General features: G+C 47.0%; 1 protein-coding gene across 1 annotated transcript in view; it reads left to right on the forward strand.

Annotated features, from left to right (window-relative positions):
- LOC147718107 (multidrug and toxin extrusion protein 2-like) overlaps positions 1-19,113 on the forward strand; it is a 464,065-nt gene that overhangs the window by 228,590 nt on the left and 216,362 nt on the right. Inside the window, exon 6 of the mRNA XM_086919190.1 lies at positions 3,220-3,264. Coding sequence (XP_086775316.1) covers positions 3,220-3,264 — 45 coding nt within the window. The remainder of the gene's footprint in view (positions 1-3,219; positions 3,265-19,113) is intronic.

The following is a 19,113-nucleotide window of genomic DNA, read 5'->3' on the forward strand; positions in this document are numbered from 1 at the left end:
TAGAAAGCCTTACATATGGCTTCTGTATGTCAGCTGCTGCCATTTCTCAATACCTTGATTAAAAAAACAAAAAACCCAGTTAGTAGTTTGGTTTTCACGCATCGCAGTATTTGAATGGCATTTTCCTTTTCACACTTTGACACGCTGAGAGCAGCCCGCTTTTTAGCTGGTAATCAGGATATTAAACATATCTCCTGCTCAGCGCCTCATACTTTGTTATAAAGGACAACGCTATATCAGGAGTGCACGCACCTGGAGAGGCAGATTGACTGCGGTATTGTGTTTGTGTTTAAACAAAGACTTCTGAGATTTACTCTGCTTTATTTGATCCTGTCGGTGCTACTTGCGACAGGCACTTTACAAACATAAATAGTTAAGCAATGTACATGGTTGGAAGGGTATACACCTGTTACAACGCAACTTTTACAACTACCTACTGTTACAACGCAACTTTTACAACGCATACCATTACAACGCATTGCGCTGGGGGGCGCTCTAGGATAGGGAATAAGTATAATTTACTATCCAACACCTTCCCTAGTGTCCACGGGGACTGGAGTTAGAATAGTAAATTATACTTACCACTATCCAGCACCTCAAAGCGCTATGCGTTGTAATGGTATGCGTTGAAATGGTCGCGTTGTAACAGTAGGTAGTCGTAATGGTATGCGTTGTAACATGGTACATCCGGTTGGAAGTCATGAAGCACTGCAGCTGACTGCTGCATCATAGCTATGATCCCAGAAGGATATCTCTATTCGCTTTTATCATGTTGCACATGTAAATGAATTTTTGTCTGTTTTCTGTTTTACATGGGTTTATTTTTTTAATAATTATTTTCCATAAAACAAACATTGGAATGAGTGAATTTTTGCAGGAGCGAATCCGAATGCTATAAGGGTGTTATCATTTCCACTGTTTAATGCTTTGTCTATATGGTCACCATGAGCAATGTACTTGAAGGAATTCTCTGTATTATTGTTAAAATGGATTATTTGCATTTTTTAAAATAGTATCACAAATACCTAGACAGGCTGTATTTGTAATAAATTAAACCTATTGAGTGCAGTGTGGCGAAGGGTGAGTGATGTCTGTGTGAGTGCAGGTTGAGAAGTGTGCCTGTGTGAGTCCAGGGTCAGTGATGTGGATGGGTGAATGCATGCTTACGGCTTAGTGATGTGTCAGGGAAGGGTGAGTAATGGGTCTATGAGTGGAAGGTGAGTAGTGTGCCTTTGTGAATTCAGGGAGAGTGATGTATCTGTGCAAGTGCAAAGGGACTTGTCTGGCTACTCCCAAAGATGTGTTCACCAAGCCACCTCTTTTTCAAATTTGCTTGAGAATGCACCATTTGCCCACTCTATTAAAAAAAATTCTCGGCGGAGAAACCTCCCGAACCTCCCGTAAGGGGGTTGGGCACGCTCACTACGCAGACTCACCACAGTGCAGTATTTACGCCGCACCACTTTCAAATGTCACCAGCCGCCACTGCCTAGATACCCTTACGGGTGATTGTGCGCATTACAAATGTGGATTAATATTATTAATAAAGGTCTTATGGCTGGATGTACATGTAAATGGTCATAGAATTATGGTTTTGAATTCCAACTCGTATTTTTACAATCAGGAAAGAATTTTACTATGTTCTGATAGGTTGGTTCATAAAATTCTTTATCATATTGGGTCGAAATCTGACCTAACTCATAAATATTAATGAAGTTGTTCAGAAAATGCAACTCACTATGATTAGGGGCCATCACAGAGATTGTCATATGCATGGGTCTGCAGGCCACCATGTATGTCAGTGATCACTGTTTAATAAAGTCATCTTTTAATTCAATGCTGCCCTTTATCGTTAAAGGAAACAGGGGTGTGTTGAAAAAAAACTGTCTTTTTTTATAAAGAGTTGAGAGTAGTCGCCTGGACTACTGCTTACTTTACAACAAACTGTTTTTTAATTCACACACAGGAAGGGGTCCCAAAGTAATTTTTTTCCCCCAGGGAGTGCTTTAGCACCCAAACTCAGGAGTAGGCCTTTTTTTTTTGAGACCAGATATTGATCTCAAAACCTGGATACACATCATACCGATTTGATATTGGGAAAAGTTGCCTACAACATGCCACTTCCAAATATGGATTTTCTATGAGATCACAATGCCATTTTAAGAGGCGTTAAAAGCCTATTGGCTCCTGTATTTGGATTTATAATTAAGAAAAAGCCATTTTGAGGTTGTAAATTCGGAATCAGATGGTTTGCAGCTGGCAAAATGCTTAGTACATCTGGCTGAAATCTTTGCTTTGTAAAGAATGACACTGCCTGGACAAACTATTCATTGTGAGTGATGCTTGTGCTGCCTCAACTAGATGTTCATCCTTGTTTGTTTGACTCCACTGCTCACTGAAAGTCAACACCTCAGGAGAAGGAGCTTTCTCTTTCCATGGGTCTGTGGTTTCTGTGACTCCAAGGACAGATGCCATCCCTGGTACAAGAGTGCCTGGAAAAGTGGCCTCTTGCTCCACTCAAACATATCGAAAATCAGATTCAATCTAACCAGTTTGATTTTGATAATAACATTCTGCAACCAACAAATACCAATGAACCGCTCCATTAGAGCCAACATTAGTTTCATTTTAATTATTGTCCAACTTAGATCCCCCCTAATCCTGTCCGTTATTGGTCTGTTGCAACAAATCTTGGACACCTCTTACGCATGTCTGACTTGCATGGCAGAAGGGGTATGATTTCTGCTATGTTTTGGAAAGGATTCCTTTTCTTGGATAATGAAAATCTGTGAGGTTTTCCCATACTCATACATAAACACTTCAGTGCAATGCATTGGGGTCAACGCCTCTGATTATCACCCCGTGCACTTCATTACCCTGCATATTTTCCAAAGTACCGATATGTTTTGGATGCATTTCAGGGTTGGTGCTGTCTCTGGTAGTAAATGCAGTACCTTAGATTAAATGGTCATTGCCATTTCGTTTGCAAATTAACCTTTCGGTATTATTCATGACATCATATTAAAGAGCTGAGGGATAACGTTGTGCTTATTAAATACTTTTTTCCTAGACAAAATGAAAATCCAATTATTAAAACATGTATTTGTTCATTTACAGGCGTGCATGCATAAGCCTGTGACTTTGTGGCCCTTCAGATTGGGTACAAATATTGTAAAATCAGTTACATGTCCTAATTATGTTTTTTCTTCTTTGTGACAGGAGGCCTTTGTTTACCATCTGCAAGCGAGCTTTTTACAAAATCAGGTACTATTTTCATGTATCTATTTTTCTTTACAAGTTTCTGACTATCTTTCCTGAACTCTTGCCACTTTTCCAGAAGAATAATTGTGTTTTCATTCTAAGCCTGGTTGCTGACAGAATAGTCCCAACTGAAACAAAGTGACCTACGCCTCTTTTAACACGTATCTTCCACCCCGCCTTGGTGTTCTCCTTGCTCTGCCTTGCATCCAATGCCTCTTGCGTATGGTAAGGGATCCAGATCTGAAGTTTGTACAAGAGCTGCAGTTGGAGGTTATGTTAGAGGTTCCCGCCTATTAGATATGGGTAGATGTTAAAACCTTTTTATGAGTTTTTTTTAAATTTTAATTTAAACATTTTTTAATGAGCTCAGCCACTAGTCGATCAACGCTTGTGTAAACAGCACTATAGTGGAGTTCAATACAAGAATCATCAATTAGTTGAGATAATCCTGAAAAACTTATTTTTTTGGAACTTTAGAGTTCACAAACTCTCACTGAAATGTCAATGCCTTGATCCACAAGTTCCCTCAAATCAGTGATTTCCGGTAGAGAGCTCAAGGAGCTGTGAGAGAGCTGCATTGGAGCTTCAGAGCCATGGACCCTCAGAGAGCTGCATTGGAGCTTCAGAGCCACGGACCCTCAGAGAGCTGCGTTGGAGCTTCGGAGCCTTGGAGCCTCAGAGAGCTGCGTTGGAGCTTTGGAGCCTTGGAGCCTCAGACAGCTGCGTTGGAGCTTCGGAGCCTTGGAGCCTCAGACATCTGCGTTGGAGCTTCGGAGCCTTGGAGCCTCAGAGAGCTGCGTTGGAGCTACGGAGCCTTGGGGCCTCAGAGAGCTGCGTTGGAGCTTCGAAGCCTTGTAGCCTCAGAGAGCTGTGTTGGAGCTTCGGAGCCTTGGGGCCTCAGAGAGCTGAGTTGGAGCTTCGGAGCCTTGGAGCCTCAAAGAGCTGCATTGGAGCTTCAGAGCCATGGACCCTCAGAGAGCTGCATTGGAGCTTCAGAGCCACGGACCCTCAGAGAGCTGCGTTGGAGCTTCGGAGCCTTGGAGCCTCAGAGAGCTGCGTTGGAGCTTTGGAGCCTTGGAGCCTCAGACAGCTGCGTTGGAGCTTCGGAGCCTTGGAGCCTCAGAGAGCTGCGTTGGAGCTACGGAGCCTTGGGGCCTCAGAGAGCTGCGTTGGAGCTTCGAAGCCTTGTAGCCTCAGAGAGCTGTGTTGGAGCTTCGGAGCCTTGGAGTCTCAGAGAGCTGCATTGGAGCTTCGGAGCCTTGGAGCCTCAGAGAGCTGCATTGGAGCTTCAGAGCCACGGACCCTCAGAGAGCTGCGTTGGAGCTTCGGAGCCTTGGAGCCTCAGAGAGCTGCGTTGGAGCTTTGGAGCCTTGGAGCCTCAGACAGCTGCGTTGGAGCTTTGGAGCCTTGGAGCCTCAGACAGCTGCGTTGAAGCTTCGGAGCCTTGGGGCCTCAGAGAGCTGCGTTGGAGCTTCGGAGCCTTGGAGCCTCAGAGAGCTGCGTTGGAGCTTCGGAGCCTTGGGGCCTCAGAGAGCTGCGTTGGAGCTTCGAAGCCTTGTAGCCTCAGAGAGCTGTTTTGGAGCTTCGGAGCCTTGGGGCCTCAGAGAGCTGAGTTGGAGCTTCGGAGCCTTGGAGCCTCAAAGAGCTGCATTGGAGCTTCAGAGCCATGGACCCTTAGAGAGCTGCATTGGAGCTTCAGAGCCACGGACCCTCAGAGAGCTGCGTTGGAGCTTCGGAGCCTTGGAGCCTCAGAGAGCTGCGTTGGAGCTTTGGAGCCTTGGAGCCTCAGACAGCTGCGTTGGAGCTTCGGAGCCTTGGAGCCTCAGACAGCTGCGTTGGAGCTTCGGAGCCTTGGAGCCTCAGAGAGCTGCGTTGGAGCTACGGAGCCTTGGGGCCTCAGAGAGCTGCGTTGGAGCTTCGAAGCCTTGTAGCCTCAGAGAGCTGTGTTGGAGCTTCGGAGCCTTGGGGCCTCAGAGAGCTGAGTTGGAGCTTCGGAGCCTTGGAGCCTCAAAGAGCTGCATTGGAGCTTCAGAGCCATGGACCCTCAGAGAGCTGCATTGGAGCTTCAGAGCCACGGACCCTCAGAGAGCTGCGTTGGAGCTTCGGAGCCTTGGAGCCTCAGAGAGCTGCGTTGGAGCTTTGGAGCCTTGGAGCCTCAGACAGCTGCGTTGGAGCTTCGGAGCCTTGGAGCCTCAGAGAGCTGCGTTGGAGCTACGGAGCCTTGGGGCCTCAGAGAGCTGCGTTGGAGCTTCGAAGCCTTGTAGCCTCAGAGAGCTGTGTTGGAGCTTCGGAGCCTTGGAGTCTCAGAGAGCTGCATTGGAGCTTCGGAGCCTTGGAGCCTCAGAGAGCTGCATTGGAGCTTCAGAGCCACGGACCCTCAGAGAGCTGCGTTGGAGCTTCGGAGCCTTGGAGCCTCAGAGAGCTGCGTTGGAGCTTTGGAGCCTTGGAGCCTCAGACAGCTGCGTTGGAGCTTTGGAGCCTTGGAGCCTCAGACAGCTGCGTTGAAGCTTCGGAGCCTTGGGGCCTCAGAGAGCTGCGTTGGAGCTTCGGAGCCTTGGAGCCTCAGAGAGCTGCGTTGGAGCTTCGGAGCCTTGGGGCCTCAGAGAGCTGCGTTGGAGCTTCGAAGCCTTGTAGCCTCAGAGAGCTGTTTTGGAGCTTCGGAGCCTTGGGGCCTCAGAGAGCTGAGTTGGAGCTTCGGAGCCTTGGAGCCTCAAAGAGCTGCATTGGAGCTTCAGAGCCATGGACCCTTAGAGAGCTGCATTGGAGCTTCAGAGCCACGGACCCTCAGAGAGCTGCGTTGGAGCTTCGGAGCCTTGGAGCCTCAGAGAGCTGCGTTGGAGCTTTGGAGCCTTGGAGCCTCAGACAGCTGCGTTGGAGCTTCGGAGCCTTGGAGCCTCAGACAGCTGCGTTGGAGCTTCGGAGCCTTGGAGCCTCAGAGAGCTGCGTTGGAGCTACGGAGCCTTGGGGCCTCAGAGAGCTGCGTTGGAGCTTCGAAGCCTTGTAGCCTCAGAGAGCTGTGTTGGAGCTTCGGAGCCTTGGGGCCTCAGAGAGCTGAGTTGGAGCTTCGGAGCCTTGGAGCCTCAAAGAGCTGCATTGGAGCTTCAGAGCCATGGACCCTCAGAGAGCTGCATTGGAGCTTCAGAGCCACGGACCCTCAGACAGCTGCGTTGGAGCTTCAGAGCCACGGACCCTCAGAGAGCTGCGTTGGAGCTTCGGAGCCTTGGAGCCTCAGAGAGCTGCGTTGGAGCTTTGGAGCCTTGGAGCCTCAGACAGCTGCGTTGGAGCTTCGGAGCCTTGGAGCCTCAGACAGCTGCGTTGGAGCTTTGGAGCCTTGGAGCCTCAGAGAGCTGCGTTGGAGCTTTGGAGCCTTGGAGCCTCAGACAGCTGCGTTGGAGTTTTGGAGCCTTGGAGCCTCAGACAGATGCGTTGGAGCTTCGGAGCCTTGGAGCCTCAGAGAGCTGCGTTGGAGCTTCGAAGCCTTGTAGCCTCAGAGAGCTGTGTTGGAGCTTCGGAGCCTTGGGGCCTCAGAGAGCTGAGTTGGAGCTTCGGAGCCTTGGAGCCTCAAAGAGCTGCATTGGAGCTTCAGAGCCATGGACCCTCAGAGAGCTGCATTGGAGCTTCAGAGCCACGGACCCTCAGAGAGCTGCGTTGGAGCTTCGGAGCCTTGGAGCCTCAGAGAGCTGCGTTGGAGCTTTGGAGCCTTGGAGCCTCAGACAGCTGCGTTGGAGCTTTGGAGCCTTGGAGCCTCAGACATCTGCGTTGGAGCTTCGGAGCCTTGGAGCCTCAGAGAGCTGCGTTGGAGCTTCGGAGCCTTGGGGCCTCAGAGAGCTGAGTTGGAGCTTCGGAGCCTTGGAGCCTCAAAGAGCTGCGTTGGAGCTTCGGAGCCATGGACCCTCAGAGAGCTGCATTGGAGCTTCAGAGCCACGGACCCTCAGAGAGCTGCATTGGAGCTTCAGAGCCATGGACCCTCAGAGAGCTGCATTGGAGCTTCAGAGCCACGGACCCTCAGAGAGCTGCGTTGGAGCTTCGGAGCCTTGGAGCCTCAGAGAGCTGCGTTGGAGCTTTGGAGCCTTGGAGCCTCAGACAGCTGCGTTGGAGCTTTGGAGCCTTGGAGCCTCAGACAGCTGCGTTGGAGCTTCGGAGCCTTGGAGCCTCAGAGAGCTGCGTTGGAGCTTCGGAGCCTTGGGGCCTCAGAGAGCTGAGTTGGAGCTTCGGAGCCTTGGAGCCTCAAAGAGCTGCGTTGGAGCTTCGGAGCCTTGGAGTCTCAGAGAGCTGCATTGGAGCTTCGGAGCCTTGGAGCCTCAAAGAGCTGCGCTGGAGCTTCGGAGCCTTAGAGCCTCAGAGAGCTGCGTTGGAGCTTTGGAGCCATTGAGCCTCAGAGAGCTGCGTTGGAGCTTCAGAGCCCTGGAGCCTCAGAGAGCTGCGTTAGAGCTTCAATCTTCGAGCCTTGAAGCTTGCTTCCTGCTGACGCAGAGTTGTGCGCGTTGTTGTTTCTGAGTTGGCATTCGAGATCGTAGCTGCCAGATCGAGCCCTTTCCGTGGAGGCGGACCGGTGGTGTGCGACCAAGACTGGGTGTGGTTTGCGGAGGGGCCGCCCACTCACTATGCTCACTCCGCTTGGGACTGCTTCCGGCTCCGGCTCTACTACAGTGAGCGGGGGAGCGGGGGAGTGGAGCAGAGTGGCAGTGTTTTTTCGTCTGTCCGGCGGTAACTGGAACCAGCAACATCAACTACAGTGGACAGCATGGGGCAAGCCAGGTGAATCACTACAGCATGGACACCAAGGGGGACCAGGTGGGGTCAGTGTCCGTGCCAAGTGTGCCCACTGTGTCCTGATAATCCTGAGCTAGAGCAGCATTGCGCTTGGAGCGGCCAGAGTGGCCGGGGCGAGGCGGAAAAGGTTGTAAGCATTGGGGCCTGCGCTGAAGCATCCCTGCTTGCCCTAATTTGAACAGTGCGTGCTCATCAGTGCCCCTTAGTCTCTCTCAGCAGTCTCCCCCAGCATGCCACCTACACAGGAGGCAGCCCAGAAAACCCCTCTGAGTGGGTACGGGGGGCCAGCACATCCAGGGTTAACCTGATCTTGTTCCTTCTCCTCAGACTGCACCTCTGCACCTCTGCTCCTCTACACCTCTGCTTTACTCATCTCGAATCATATCAACAGCTTGAGTCAAATAAGTCAAAATAACAATATTAACCATAATAACAATACAAAAGAAGCACAATAAAAGCATAACAGAGAAATGAAAAGCAGAATACGTAAGGGCTTAAGGCAGTAAGCAAAGGCAAAGGTAATGGCAACACAATAAAGCAAAGACAAAGGTAAAGGCAAAAGAATAAAGAAAAACAGCAAAGATCAAACAGGAAATAGGTGAAGAAAGGAGACTGGCAACTTTAACCACTTTTAGTCAAAAACCTCAAAGTCCTACTTATAACAATAGAATCTCAAAAAATATAAGTTAGCCACAGCGGGGCAAGGAGCTTAAAGAACAACAACAATGAAAATAGAGGCTCACAGAGGGGGGTAAACCAACCGTAACCATTGCTTTAGCACTGACAGCACCGACTCCCTCGGTTCCCCAAACATACAACTCAATCAATCTCCTAGCTGCTCAAAAGCCAATATCAGAGTCTTAGAAATGGGAACCGCTGAGGACCCCAACAATGAAACAACTGGCGAGATAACCCTGACAACTCATGAACAAGGTTGGCAGGACCCCCCCCCCCCCCCACTCTCCTGGCTCCAGGCAGGCTAAAGCCATTCCTGCCCACCAAACTCACATCAAAGATGCAAACCAATTAGATTCAGATAAGCTGTGGGAATCTTTACTGGATACCATGCAGCTATCCATACAGTCAATGCAGTCCCACTCTGATAAGATGGACGTTCCATTATCCATCCTTAATTCGGTGGCCATCCATGTTTCGAATATGGACAGCAGAGTAGCAGACATGAATAATCTGATCAAAAGGGCTGCGGCCCACACACAACTATCCCAAAAGCACTGTACCAGCTTCGCTATAGTCGACAACCATTCCACCATTCCAGCAGTAATGGGGACATCCTAGACGACATCAGCAAAATCTCAATAAATCGAAGACCCCTAGAGGTTTATGTAAACAGCCCTACGTAGGGACCAATCAGTAGCAACAAGGATATGGGCAGCAAAGAATGGGGAGAAGGGACCCAACACGCTTCTCACAGTGAAAGACAGATACCTAAAACTCAAACACCAGATTTGCAAGCCTTCCCAAAATGTTGGATGATTGAATAAGCATGGAAACCAGAGCTGAAGGACACAAAAAAAGCCACAATACTATAGAACAATTTAGGGACCCAAAGCACAGCTAACACCTCCATCCAAAGGAAGCTTTAACAAAAACATTTGTAATAGAACCCCCCCCAGCAGAAACGAGGATCCAAAACCTAGGCGCAAGCAGAGGAGAAAAGGAAGAAATAAGAAGATGAACTTAATGGATTCCTTCCAAACAGGTTGTGCAAGATTTGGGACAATAAAATCGTGGAAGGAAAAAAAAAGCAAGCCACTTGGCTATCTCAAGCTCAAGGAGTCCAGTCCCTAAACTGGCTAGGGCAGTGGATGGTCCACAGGAGCCATCCATAAACGCATTAGATAAAAGCGTGAAGAAGGCAAGTACCGGAACTCCAGCAATTCCATCATGAAAAGACATGCAGAGCTATCCATTCCAAGAAAAACAAATACCACCACCAGGGAAGACTTCAGAACCCTAGTGGACTTTTTCAATTCCCTCCTTCAAGAGGATTCAGCCATCCAGACAAAACTCTCAACCGCCAATCAGCAAGAATCTACAAACTGCTCCATCGGGATGCGGAGATATTCTCTACAGAGGAAATATTCTACCATGAATTCAAGCAATAGGGAGCCTGGTGGATATAAGTACACTCAAGTTCAAAGGAATAGAATTTAAAAACATCAAGGCACACTCAAGCAGAGAAATAATAAAGGCAACCTGGTCCACAGAGGAAACAGCAAAAAGGATTCTAAACAAAGTGCCTCAATTAAAGGCATAGGGAATCATAATACTCCTCTATCAGCCGGGCTACCCAGATCCACTGATACCAAACAAAGAGAGCAAGCCAACCCATACACCGCATCATCGGGCATGCAGGCATAATCTGCCCTCAAAGGCACCCGCAGTACGGACGCACAAAACAAAAAGATCACCACCAATTAATCAGATCAGAAAATTGGACTTGGTTAGCAAGAATGATAAATTAACAAAGTGAGGGCACTTGACTTAAAACCAATCAAACATCATTAGGTGAACATCACCTACGAATATGCTCTTGAAACATAAATGGGTTAGGAAACACAACATTATATAGAGACCTTCTGGATTATTTCCAAGGCTTCAACCTCATCCTACTACAAGAGATTTGGCTAGAAGAACCCTTAGATCTACTTGGTTTCAAGCCACATCACACTCCTGCAGTAAAAGGCTCTAATTCTGGGCACCCAAAGGGCGGTCTAACAATTTACTCATCAATAAGCACCATATCAGCAACCAAAGATGTTGACACTATTACAATTTCTACAAATACAATTAAAGCACTCAGAGTAAATATACAGGATGGCAACACTAAACAACAAATATTACTCCTAAAAATCTGCATACATTTGCGTGACAAAGTCAAAAGGAGTCAAAATGGTGCAAACAGAAATAACCAGAATGCTCTCAGAAGAATCAACGTCCAACCTTCTGCTGACAGGTGACTTCAACATGCACCTACATGGGCCACAGATAGGGACAAGCTACTGGAGCACAAACATGCGGCCTGGAATATACTGCGTCAGGAGCAGAGTAACAAGAAGCAACAATTAGTACTCACTAGGAACTTTGTAAAGGATCTGGAACATCCTAGGGGCCTATTAGCATATTGGGCGGATCGCCACCGCCGGGATGCTCCTGTTTCACCCCCACCATATTAGTATTGCGAGGGGCACCGCGGCTGAAGGAAGGACCGTACGCCGCTTTTCCGCCGGTTGGATTCCCGGCCGGGCGGAAAAGGCCCTCAATAAAGTGACGGTGCCTTGCAGGCACTGCCATCTATATTAGGATGGGTGCGTGGGGCATACCTTTCCATAGAAAGCCATGCGGAGAATGCCTTTGGGGGTGAGGGGAGAATACCTTCACTGGCATGCACAGGGTGGCAGGCACCGGGCGGTGCCTGTCACGTTGTGCATGCCAATACACAACATGCATATTTTGCATTGCGGCGGGTGCTGTGACATCATCGCCCGCCACAATGCATAATATGCAGGATGCGACCCACAGGGTGGTGGGCGCATCCTAAGTGGCATAGCGGGACCGCCACCCCTCTGGCAGTCCGTCCTGTTTACCGTTACGGTGGCGTTATCGTAATGGGCCCCTAAGTGTTGTTGCACTAAATGGGTGCTTCCAGGGAGATCAGCCCCCGAGGCAACATTTCACAGCACTGTACACTAATAGATTATACTTTCCTAATGTTACAACTTTTATGAAAGTTTGCAGGCTTCCAGATTGGTAATCAGGATCAAAGTGATCATCTGCCCCAGGAAACCTCTATAAGAATATCCAAATCATCATTAGATGCAGTTACGGATCCATACATACCAACAACAATTGCGCTGGGTAACATTCATCAAAACACTAGGAGAAAAGCATTTGTTCAGCTCCAACATTCAACGGTTCATCAGACTATAAAAACTTTTCTATCTCCAAAATTCGCAACTTTCAAAAGCTCAAGAAAGCAATAAACAAAACACTATGCAGACTTTGGCATACAGGTAAAGACGCTACTGTTCACAAGGAGCTAACGCAGTTAAAATTAAAAAAGAAAAAAGTAATCTGGCAGGCGAAAAGAGAAACAGTTAAAAATCTGTGGGCTAGACTGCTGTGTGACTCCAAGTCGAACAATAGCACAAGATTCTGGTGAACAGTAAACAGTCTAAACAACCCAAATGTACAAAGAGGTAACTCACACCTAACAGACTAAGTTTGGGCCTCACACCTGCTGCTTCATTTTAAACCACCAGTTTAGCAGAGCTCCCACCACATCTTTGAGGCAACTCCTCCCGCTCCATCGACCCCAGCAGTAAACGATCATCTTTCATTTACAATGCTTCTAATTAAGAACAGGATAGCCAAAGCCAATCTGGAGGGCGCTCCAGGCCCTAGCGTGATTCCACCAATGCTATTAAAAAAAGATCCGGAATACTGGGTTCCCGCATTACTACCGCTGTTCATGCAAATCTCAGAAAGAGACAATATCTCGGACTCCTGGAGAAGGTTCATAATATCCCCAATATTTAAGAAAGGTAACAAGAACATAACAAACAGAAACAGGCTTCTACCTTTAACCTGTTTAGTGCGGCGCAAAATTCTCCGTGCTGCGGGCGCTCTATTGCACAGGCGGAGCAGCGTCGGCCATGGCACGTGTTCAGCACTACCGAGGTAGTGCTTGCGAGGGCCATTGGCCGGCGGCAGCAGCTAATGGGTTAATTGAGATAAAGGCCAAATACTATGCTGTCCTCCTTCTGGATGACCTTGCCGCTTGGGCAAAAGAAAAATCAGTTATCCCCATAAATCAAACAGCTTTTTGCAAAGGCATGGGAGCAACAACGAATATACTTGCCCTGTTCCTACTAGCAAATGGCACCAAATCTGCAAAATACCCTCTCTTTCCATGCTTTATTGACTATTCATCAGCCTTTGATAAAATTGACAGGAACAAACTTTGGCAAAAACTGGAGGAAAAGAAAATACCATCTGTTAATACTTCTGCTTACCGAGACTTGAGTCCAAGTAAAGTTGGGAGATGGAAAATTCCTGTCCAGGAAAATTGCAAAATCCATGGGTCTTAAACTGGGTTGAGTGTTGGCCCCAAAGCTCTTTAACTTGTACATGGCCTCTCTATCTATGTCTAAACCAGCCGATCTATCTCTGTCTAAACCAGCTGAACATTGTACTGTTGACCCCTAACAGAGACCTAAATATTGGCTTTTTTAGTGTCGGTGATCCCTATCCCTTTCTTAACTCTTTTTAGGCACCTTAAGCGACGAGCACAAAGAAGGGTCTAAAGACTTTGCCAGTTCACAGTATCTGACAAACATTTACTGATTACTGCCCAATTATTTTTTATACAACTAATGAATGTCTTATGATATGCTCTTTCGATCTTTAAGCATGAACTATGCTGCTATACCTTTTTTGGGGGAAAAAATTGTAAAACGTTTTTTTTTTAACCAAACAAAAAATTATGATTTGCTTACTCACTTGTGAGAGAGATTGGTAGTCAACTACAAGTAGGAATGCCACTATTCTTGTTAGGTCCAGGAAAGGTGCCAACAATGTAAACAGAGCTCAACCCCGGGTAGCTATTGCACTGAGCAGCCAGATTGAAGTACCAGAACTGTTAAAAAGCCAAAAAACATAACACAATAAAAATCCCACTCAAATTAAAAAAAATAGAGAATCTTTTAATGAGCAAAATCAAACCAAAATGACAAAATTAGGAGGTGCCAGAGCTGTCATTTTTTAAAGTTTAAAATAAAAATAGCACCAAAAAGCATTAAGCACTAACTGCTGTATTCTGGTTGCCCTTGACCAATTTCTAGGCACAGGTTAAGGCCTGCAATGCAGTGTGGTTCAGATAGAGACCAGGGGGAATATTATCAAGGGGGTTTATCTCTGCTTTTTTGGCTTTAAAAGCCAAGAAAGTGGAGATAAAATTATCTCCCTATTACCTAGCTGTCGCTAACACCAGTTAGCGACAGCTAGTAGGAGATAGCGACCATCTTGGGCCCCGCTTTGTATGTCAGAGATATTTATCACTAATGACATGCAAAGTGGGCGTGCCAAGATGTTAGCGACTGGAAACAGTCGCTAACATCGCTATCTCCTATTACCAACTTTTAGAGATATTCACGCTAAGCGCGAATATCTCCAAAAGCTAACACCTGCCCTGAGCAGTTCTTAGCCATGTTATCCAAAGGGAGGTGGATAACATGGCTAAGAGCATTAGCTCGGTAATGCATGAATATCACTGACTTTTCAGCAATATTCATGCATTTCAGCCGATTTTTATCGCTTAGGAGATAAACCTTGATAATAGCAAGGTTCCTAAGCGATAAAAATCGCCGCAGCTAGGCGATAAAAATATCGCTGCTAAACCAACATAGCGATAATTATCACTAGTTGTTGGTAATATGCCCCCAGGTTCATCCCAGTCAGAAGCTTTGCCTTCTGACTTAGTGCCTGAAATGGAAGTAAAACATTCTCAGTGGGGCAAGGCAGCAGGCTGTGACCAAGATAGGTTCCACGAGGGTGGATAGCCATCAGAGAAAGTACTGGCAAAGTATTGGGCCTGTCCTTTTTGAAGGGTTATCCCCAGGATTTTTGCCTTCTCCTTCCTATATTTTTGACAGTCTTTTTGTTGGCTTTAGGTGTCTGCCCACTTTACCAATGCTAATCAATGCTAAAGAGCATATGTTTCTGTCCTTTAAACATGGTATGATTGGTTTATACCTGTTTGGCATATTAGATTTACATGTAAAACCCTAGAAGTGTGGTATCCCACATACCCAGGTCCTGCAAAATAAATGCTACGAGCGGGCCTGTAGTGCTGATTGCGCGCCACCCAATGAAGTAAGCCTTTCAAACCTTTCTCAGGCCTGCCACTGCAGGGTCTGTGTGCGCCGTTTACTGCTACATTGATTTGCCATTTAAAAACACTTGCCAGGCCGTAAACTACCCTTTTGTTCCATATAGGGCACCCTCAGGGAGGCACTAGGTAGCCCAATGGGCAGCGTTCTGTGTAAGTAAAAGGTAGGACATGTAACGTTTTTTGTGTGCTATGTCTGGTAGTGATAAACACCCTATTTTTTTGCTCTCTATTCTGAGGCCTACTCCTCCCATAGGCTAGCATAGGGAATTCCCTTATTTGTATTGACGCAGTAATTCCAAATCTTAAAGAAGTAGTGTTGCCATGTTTGCTATGTTTAGGATTGTAGTCAGAAATCCTGCTTACTATTGTAGTTGTAATTACCATTACTATTTTAGGGATGCCACTTTTAGAAAGTCGCCATTTATCTGTGCTTATAACTCTAGGGGCTTATTTATAAGCCCTTGCGCCTCCGGTGCATCACTTTTGTGATGCTCCAGGGGTGCAGGAGCCTGCTCCATATTTACCAGGTAGCACTAAGCCATGTATTTGTAAATATGTTTCCCTTTAACCCAGTTTTCTGAATTAAAGGGGCATGCAAAAGGTGTTGGTGATACCAGCAACATCTATGGCTTTTTGACACTGCCCCAGATTTATGAGCAATCTTAACTCTGAGGCAGCGCCAAAAACGTACGCATCTCCAGGGGAGGAATAAGTAAGGCACAATGGGGAGAAATATCTTTATTTCTCCTCGTTTTTCCTTTTTGTATGTGTGCTGAATTCTGCAGGACACATAGACAGAGAAAAAAGCCTCTCATGGCTGTTTTTGTGCTGGAAGTTTCCCTTCCTGCACAAAAATAGTCTCCCCCAAATGCAGGCACCCTTGCAACATGATGCAAAGGTGCCTGCATTGGCATGCAGCGGCCCATTGTGTGTCAGTGAAGGGGAAAAGGACAAGAATGAGCTGTATCTGATAGGATCTGCTCTATGGCAAAAACTCATAAATGAGGCCCCTAGTGTTTTGCAGCCTGACTCCAGTCCACGTCTAGGGCAGAGTCAGTTACACATTGTGCATACTTCCCAGACAGTCACAACACAGGAAGGGTTGGGAGTGACATGAGAGGCATCTGCATCCATCTACATACGGATAGTCTTCCTGGGCTAGGATAGAAGGGGGTGGGGCGCTCTTACATTTGTATAGGCTGTTTCCAATCCTCAATGAAATGGCTTGTTTACCTCCTACTGATGTTTGGAGCCAGGGTTGGGGTTGAAAAGGGGTGCTTTACACTTAAAAGGCTTTCTTTGAAGTTGCCCCTTGAAACAAAGACATTTTGGTGTGTAAGTTCAGCGGCTCTGACCCCATGATTTTAGAACACTTTTGGAACCTCTGTCAGAGGGACTGCTGTGATGCACAAAGGACTCATATGGACTGCTTTAATGCTGTTGCCTTGATTCCTTCTATCTTATGGGTAGCCTAAAGCACTCACTGGATTGCTTTTCCATGTGTTGCCATGCCACCAGGGGCTCCGTGATTCTGGTTTACCATAGGACTGCTGCTTACTAGTAGGAACCACCATCAGGACTACCTCCCCTATGTGCTACCCTGCTACTTTTTAGCCTCCCTGGGCCCAACACTTTGTGTTCTCCAATTGATCAAGTCCGCGTGCCGGTGGGATTCTGGCTCAGGGGTTAGAGGCGGCAGACCCGGAAGCTGAGATCGGTCCTGGACCAGGGTTCAATTCCCCGCCTCGGCGGGTCTTGGGCTAAAAATTCCACGGACTCGATAATTCTCGCTCCGGTGCCTCCTCGACTCACAGGTTCACACTCTGCGACTCTGGGCAATAGCTTGCTTAATCTCCACTACGGCCCCTCGCGGTGGGATGCCTGGCTTTCACCTTGTGGATACCCTGCCGGGATATCTCACAGGAGAATACCAGGACACGTTCCCTAAGCAAGCGCCGGGACACCCACTGCGGGTAGCTGTGCGCTATATAAGCTCAAATACATTTACATTTACGTTCTGAGGCTGACACTCTCATCTCTGCAAGTGTAGTGCATGGTGAGCGCTTCATTTTTCTGACCATTCATCACCAAAAAGTGTGTGATGAGCGCATCCTGGTTCAGTTCACCAAGCATGCCACTGATTACTTCTTAGACCGAGGATTACCAACAAATTAAATCATGATAGAATTTGGATGAGCACTCTGCCCTTCAGAAAGACATTGTTGCAGCAGCTTTACGTTTTCAAAATGTTTTTTCTTTCTTTTGACAAAGACATGGCGTGGTGTAGCTTATGCTGCTGCAAGAGGACCAGCGCAGGAGGAGCAACCCAAATCCATGGCAGAGCGGCATCTCTGGGCAGGAGTGCTGTGTAGTTGAGGCCCTCAAGGACTTTCATCCATTTATTCCTTATCGTTAATGGGGTAAAACCTTGATGGAGGCTCCTGGATCAGTTATGGAAACAGGAATGACTGTATTCCTTGTAGTAAGCACAAGAGGTTTCGCAGCCCTACGCCTTGTATGTAAACTACCATGAAGTGATTAAAAGAAGTGCTGGGGAGCTGCACCCTGTCTATGGTAATATGGTGACTCATGTGATTTCTTGTCTATTCTTTTCCTAACCGGAATTGAATTTCATGACCTAAATGTCCCGATGCATTTCGTTTTGATTCCTGCAATGACAGGATAACATGTTTTATTCCAGTATTGGCTAAGGTGCACAGTATTTGTTATTCCTGTTGGGGCCGATTCACAGAACTAATCTGAGATAAAATCCTAAACTTACTACTTTTGGTATTCACAGAAGGATTCCTAACTTCATTACCACTAAGTGCCTTTCACTAGCAAAATTTGAGGTGTGCTGGGGATTCTGAGTAAGAAACCCATTGGGTATCCACGCAAGGCACACATCCCTGGACTTCCCTGAATGTCTGGTTTTCAGAAATGTCTGGGTTTGGTAGGCTTTCTTAGATGGCCGCCGAGTCTGGGACCAAAGAATGAGATGGCCCCCAGGCAAAACCAGGTCATTTTGTGTTTGATCATTTTTGATGCCTCTACAAAACGTTTTAGCCCTTCTCTGTCACAGGCCCTTGGCCCTCCCACTCAAGTGAGGTCGCATTTTTCTTGGGAGATCAGGGGGAATTCTGGTTAGATGGAATTTTCTGTGGGAACAGTAATTCCACAACTTTTCCATAAAGAAATATGAGGAATATATGACATTTTCTTTAGCTGAAATAGAGGTTTGCACAGGATACAGGGTAAAAAAACATTGGGGGATCCACTCAAGCAACATATCCCTGGAATCCCCCAGATCTGTAGAAATGTCTGGCTTTGGTAGGTTTCCTTAGATGGCTGCTGAGCCCGGGACTAAAAACGTAGGTGCCCCCTTTATAAAAACGTGTTGTTTTGTGCTAGATTGAGGGCCCTTGCGTTTTTTGTCCCGGCTTGTGGGTCATCACGGAAAACCAACTCAAACCAGACATTTCTGAAAACTAGACAATTAGGGGAGTCCAGGTAGGTGTAGCTTGAGTGTATCCCCCAACGTTCTTTTACTCATAATCACCTTTAAGCCTCAAATGTAGCTGAAAAGTCACATTTTGCTTATATCATTGTGTGCCAATGGTGCGAGATCACCAGGTTGGCACAAATTTGCCACCACCCAGCATTCCCCTCTGTCTCCCAATACAAATGCTACCTCACTTGTCTGGGTGCCAAACTCAGAGTCAGCCAAATAAGTTATAAAAATAAAACTGCCCTTTTGGACCAACTTTGGTTCCCCATACATTTTTGAAAATATAAGTGTTTAGGTTCTCTGCTTTGGGCACCTACACATATGAGGTATCATTTTAATCAGGAAACCAAGGGGAATGTTGGGTGGTGGGACATTTGTGCCGGCATGGTGATGCCACAACCTTTCCACACAGAAATGTGATAAAGTTGTGACTTTTTAGCTAAATTAAAGGTTTGCAGGTAATTCTCGGTAATAAAACGCTGGAGGATTCACGCAAGCCACACTGCCAGGCAAGTGTCATCCATGCACACCACCAACCAAGCATAATCCATTTATACAGCCAACCAAACACCATCAATGGACATCACCAGCCAAACAACAGTTCACACACACCACCAGCCAAATGACAGTCCACACACACCGCCAGACATGTGCCATC

This window comes from Lissotriton vulgaris, chromosome 4_2, assembly GCF_964263255.1.
Source record: "Lissotriton vulgaris chromosome 4_2, aLisVul1.2, whole genome shotgun sequence".
Classification (NCBI taxonomy): Eukaryota; Metazoa; Chordata; class Amphibia; order Caudata; family Salamandridae; genus Lissotriton; species Lissotriton vulgaris.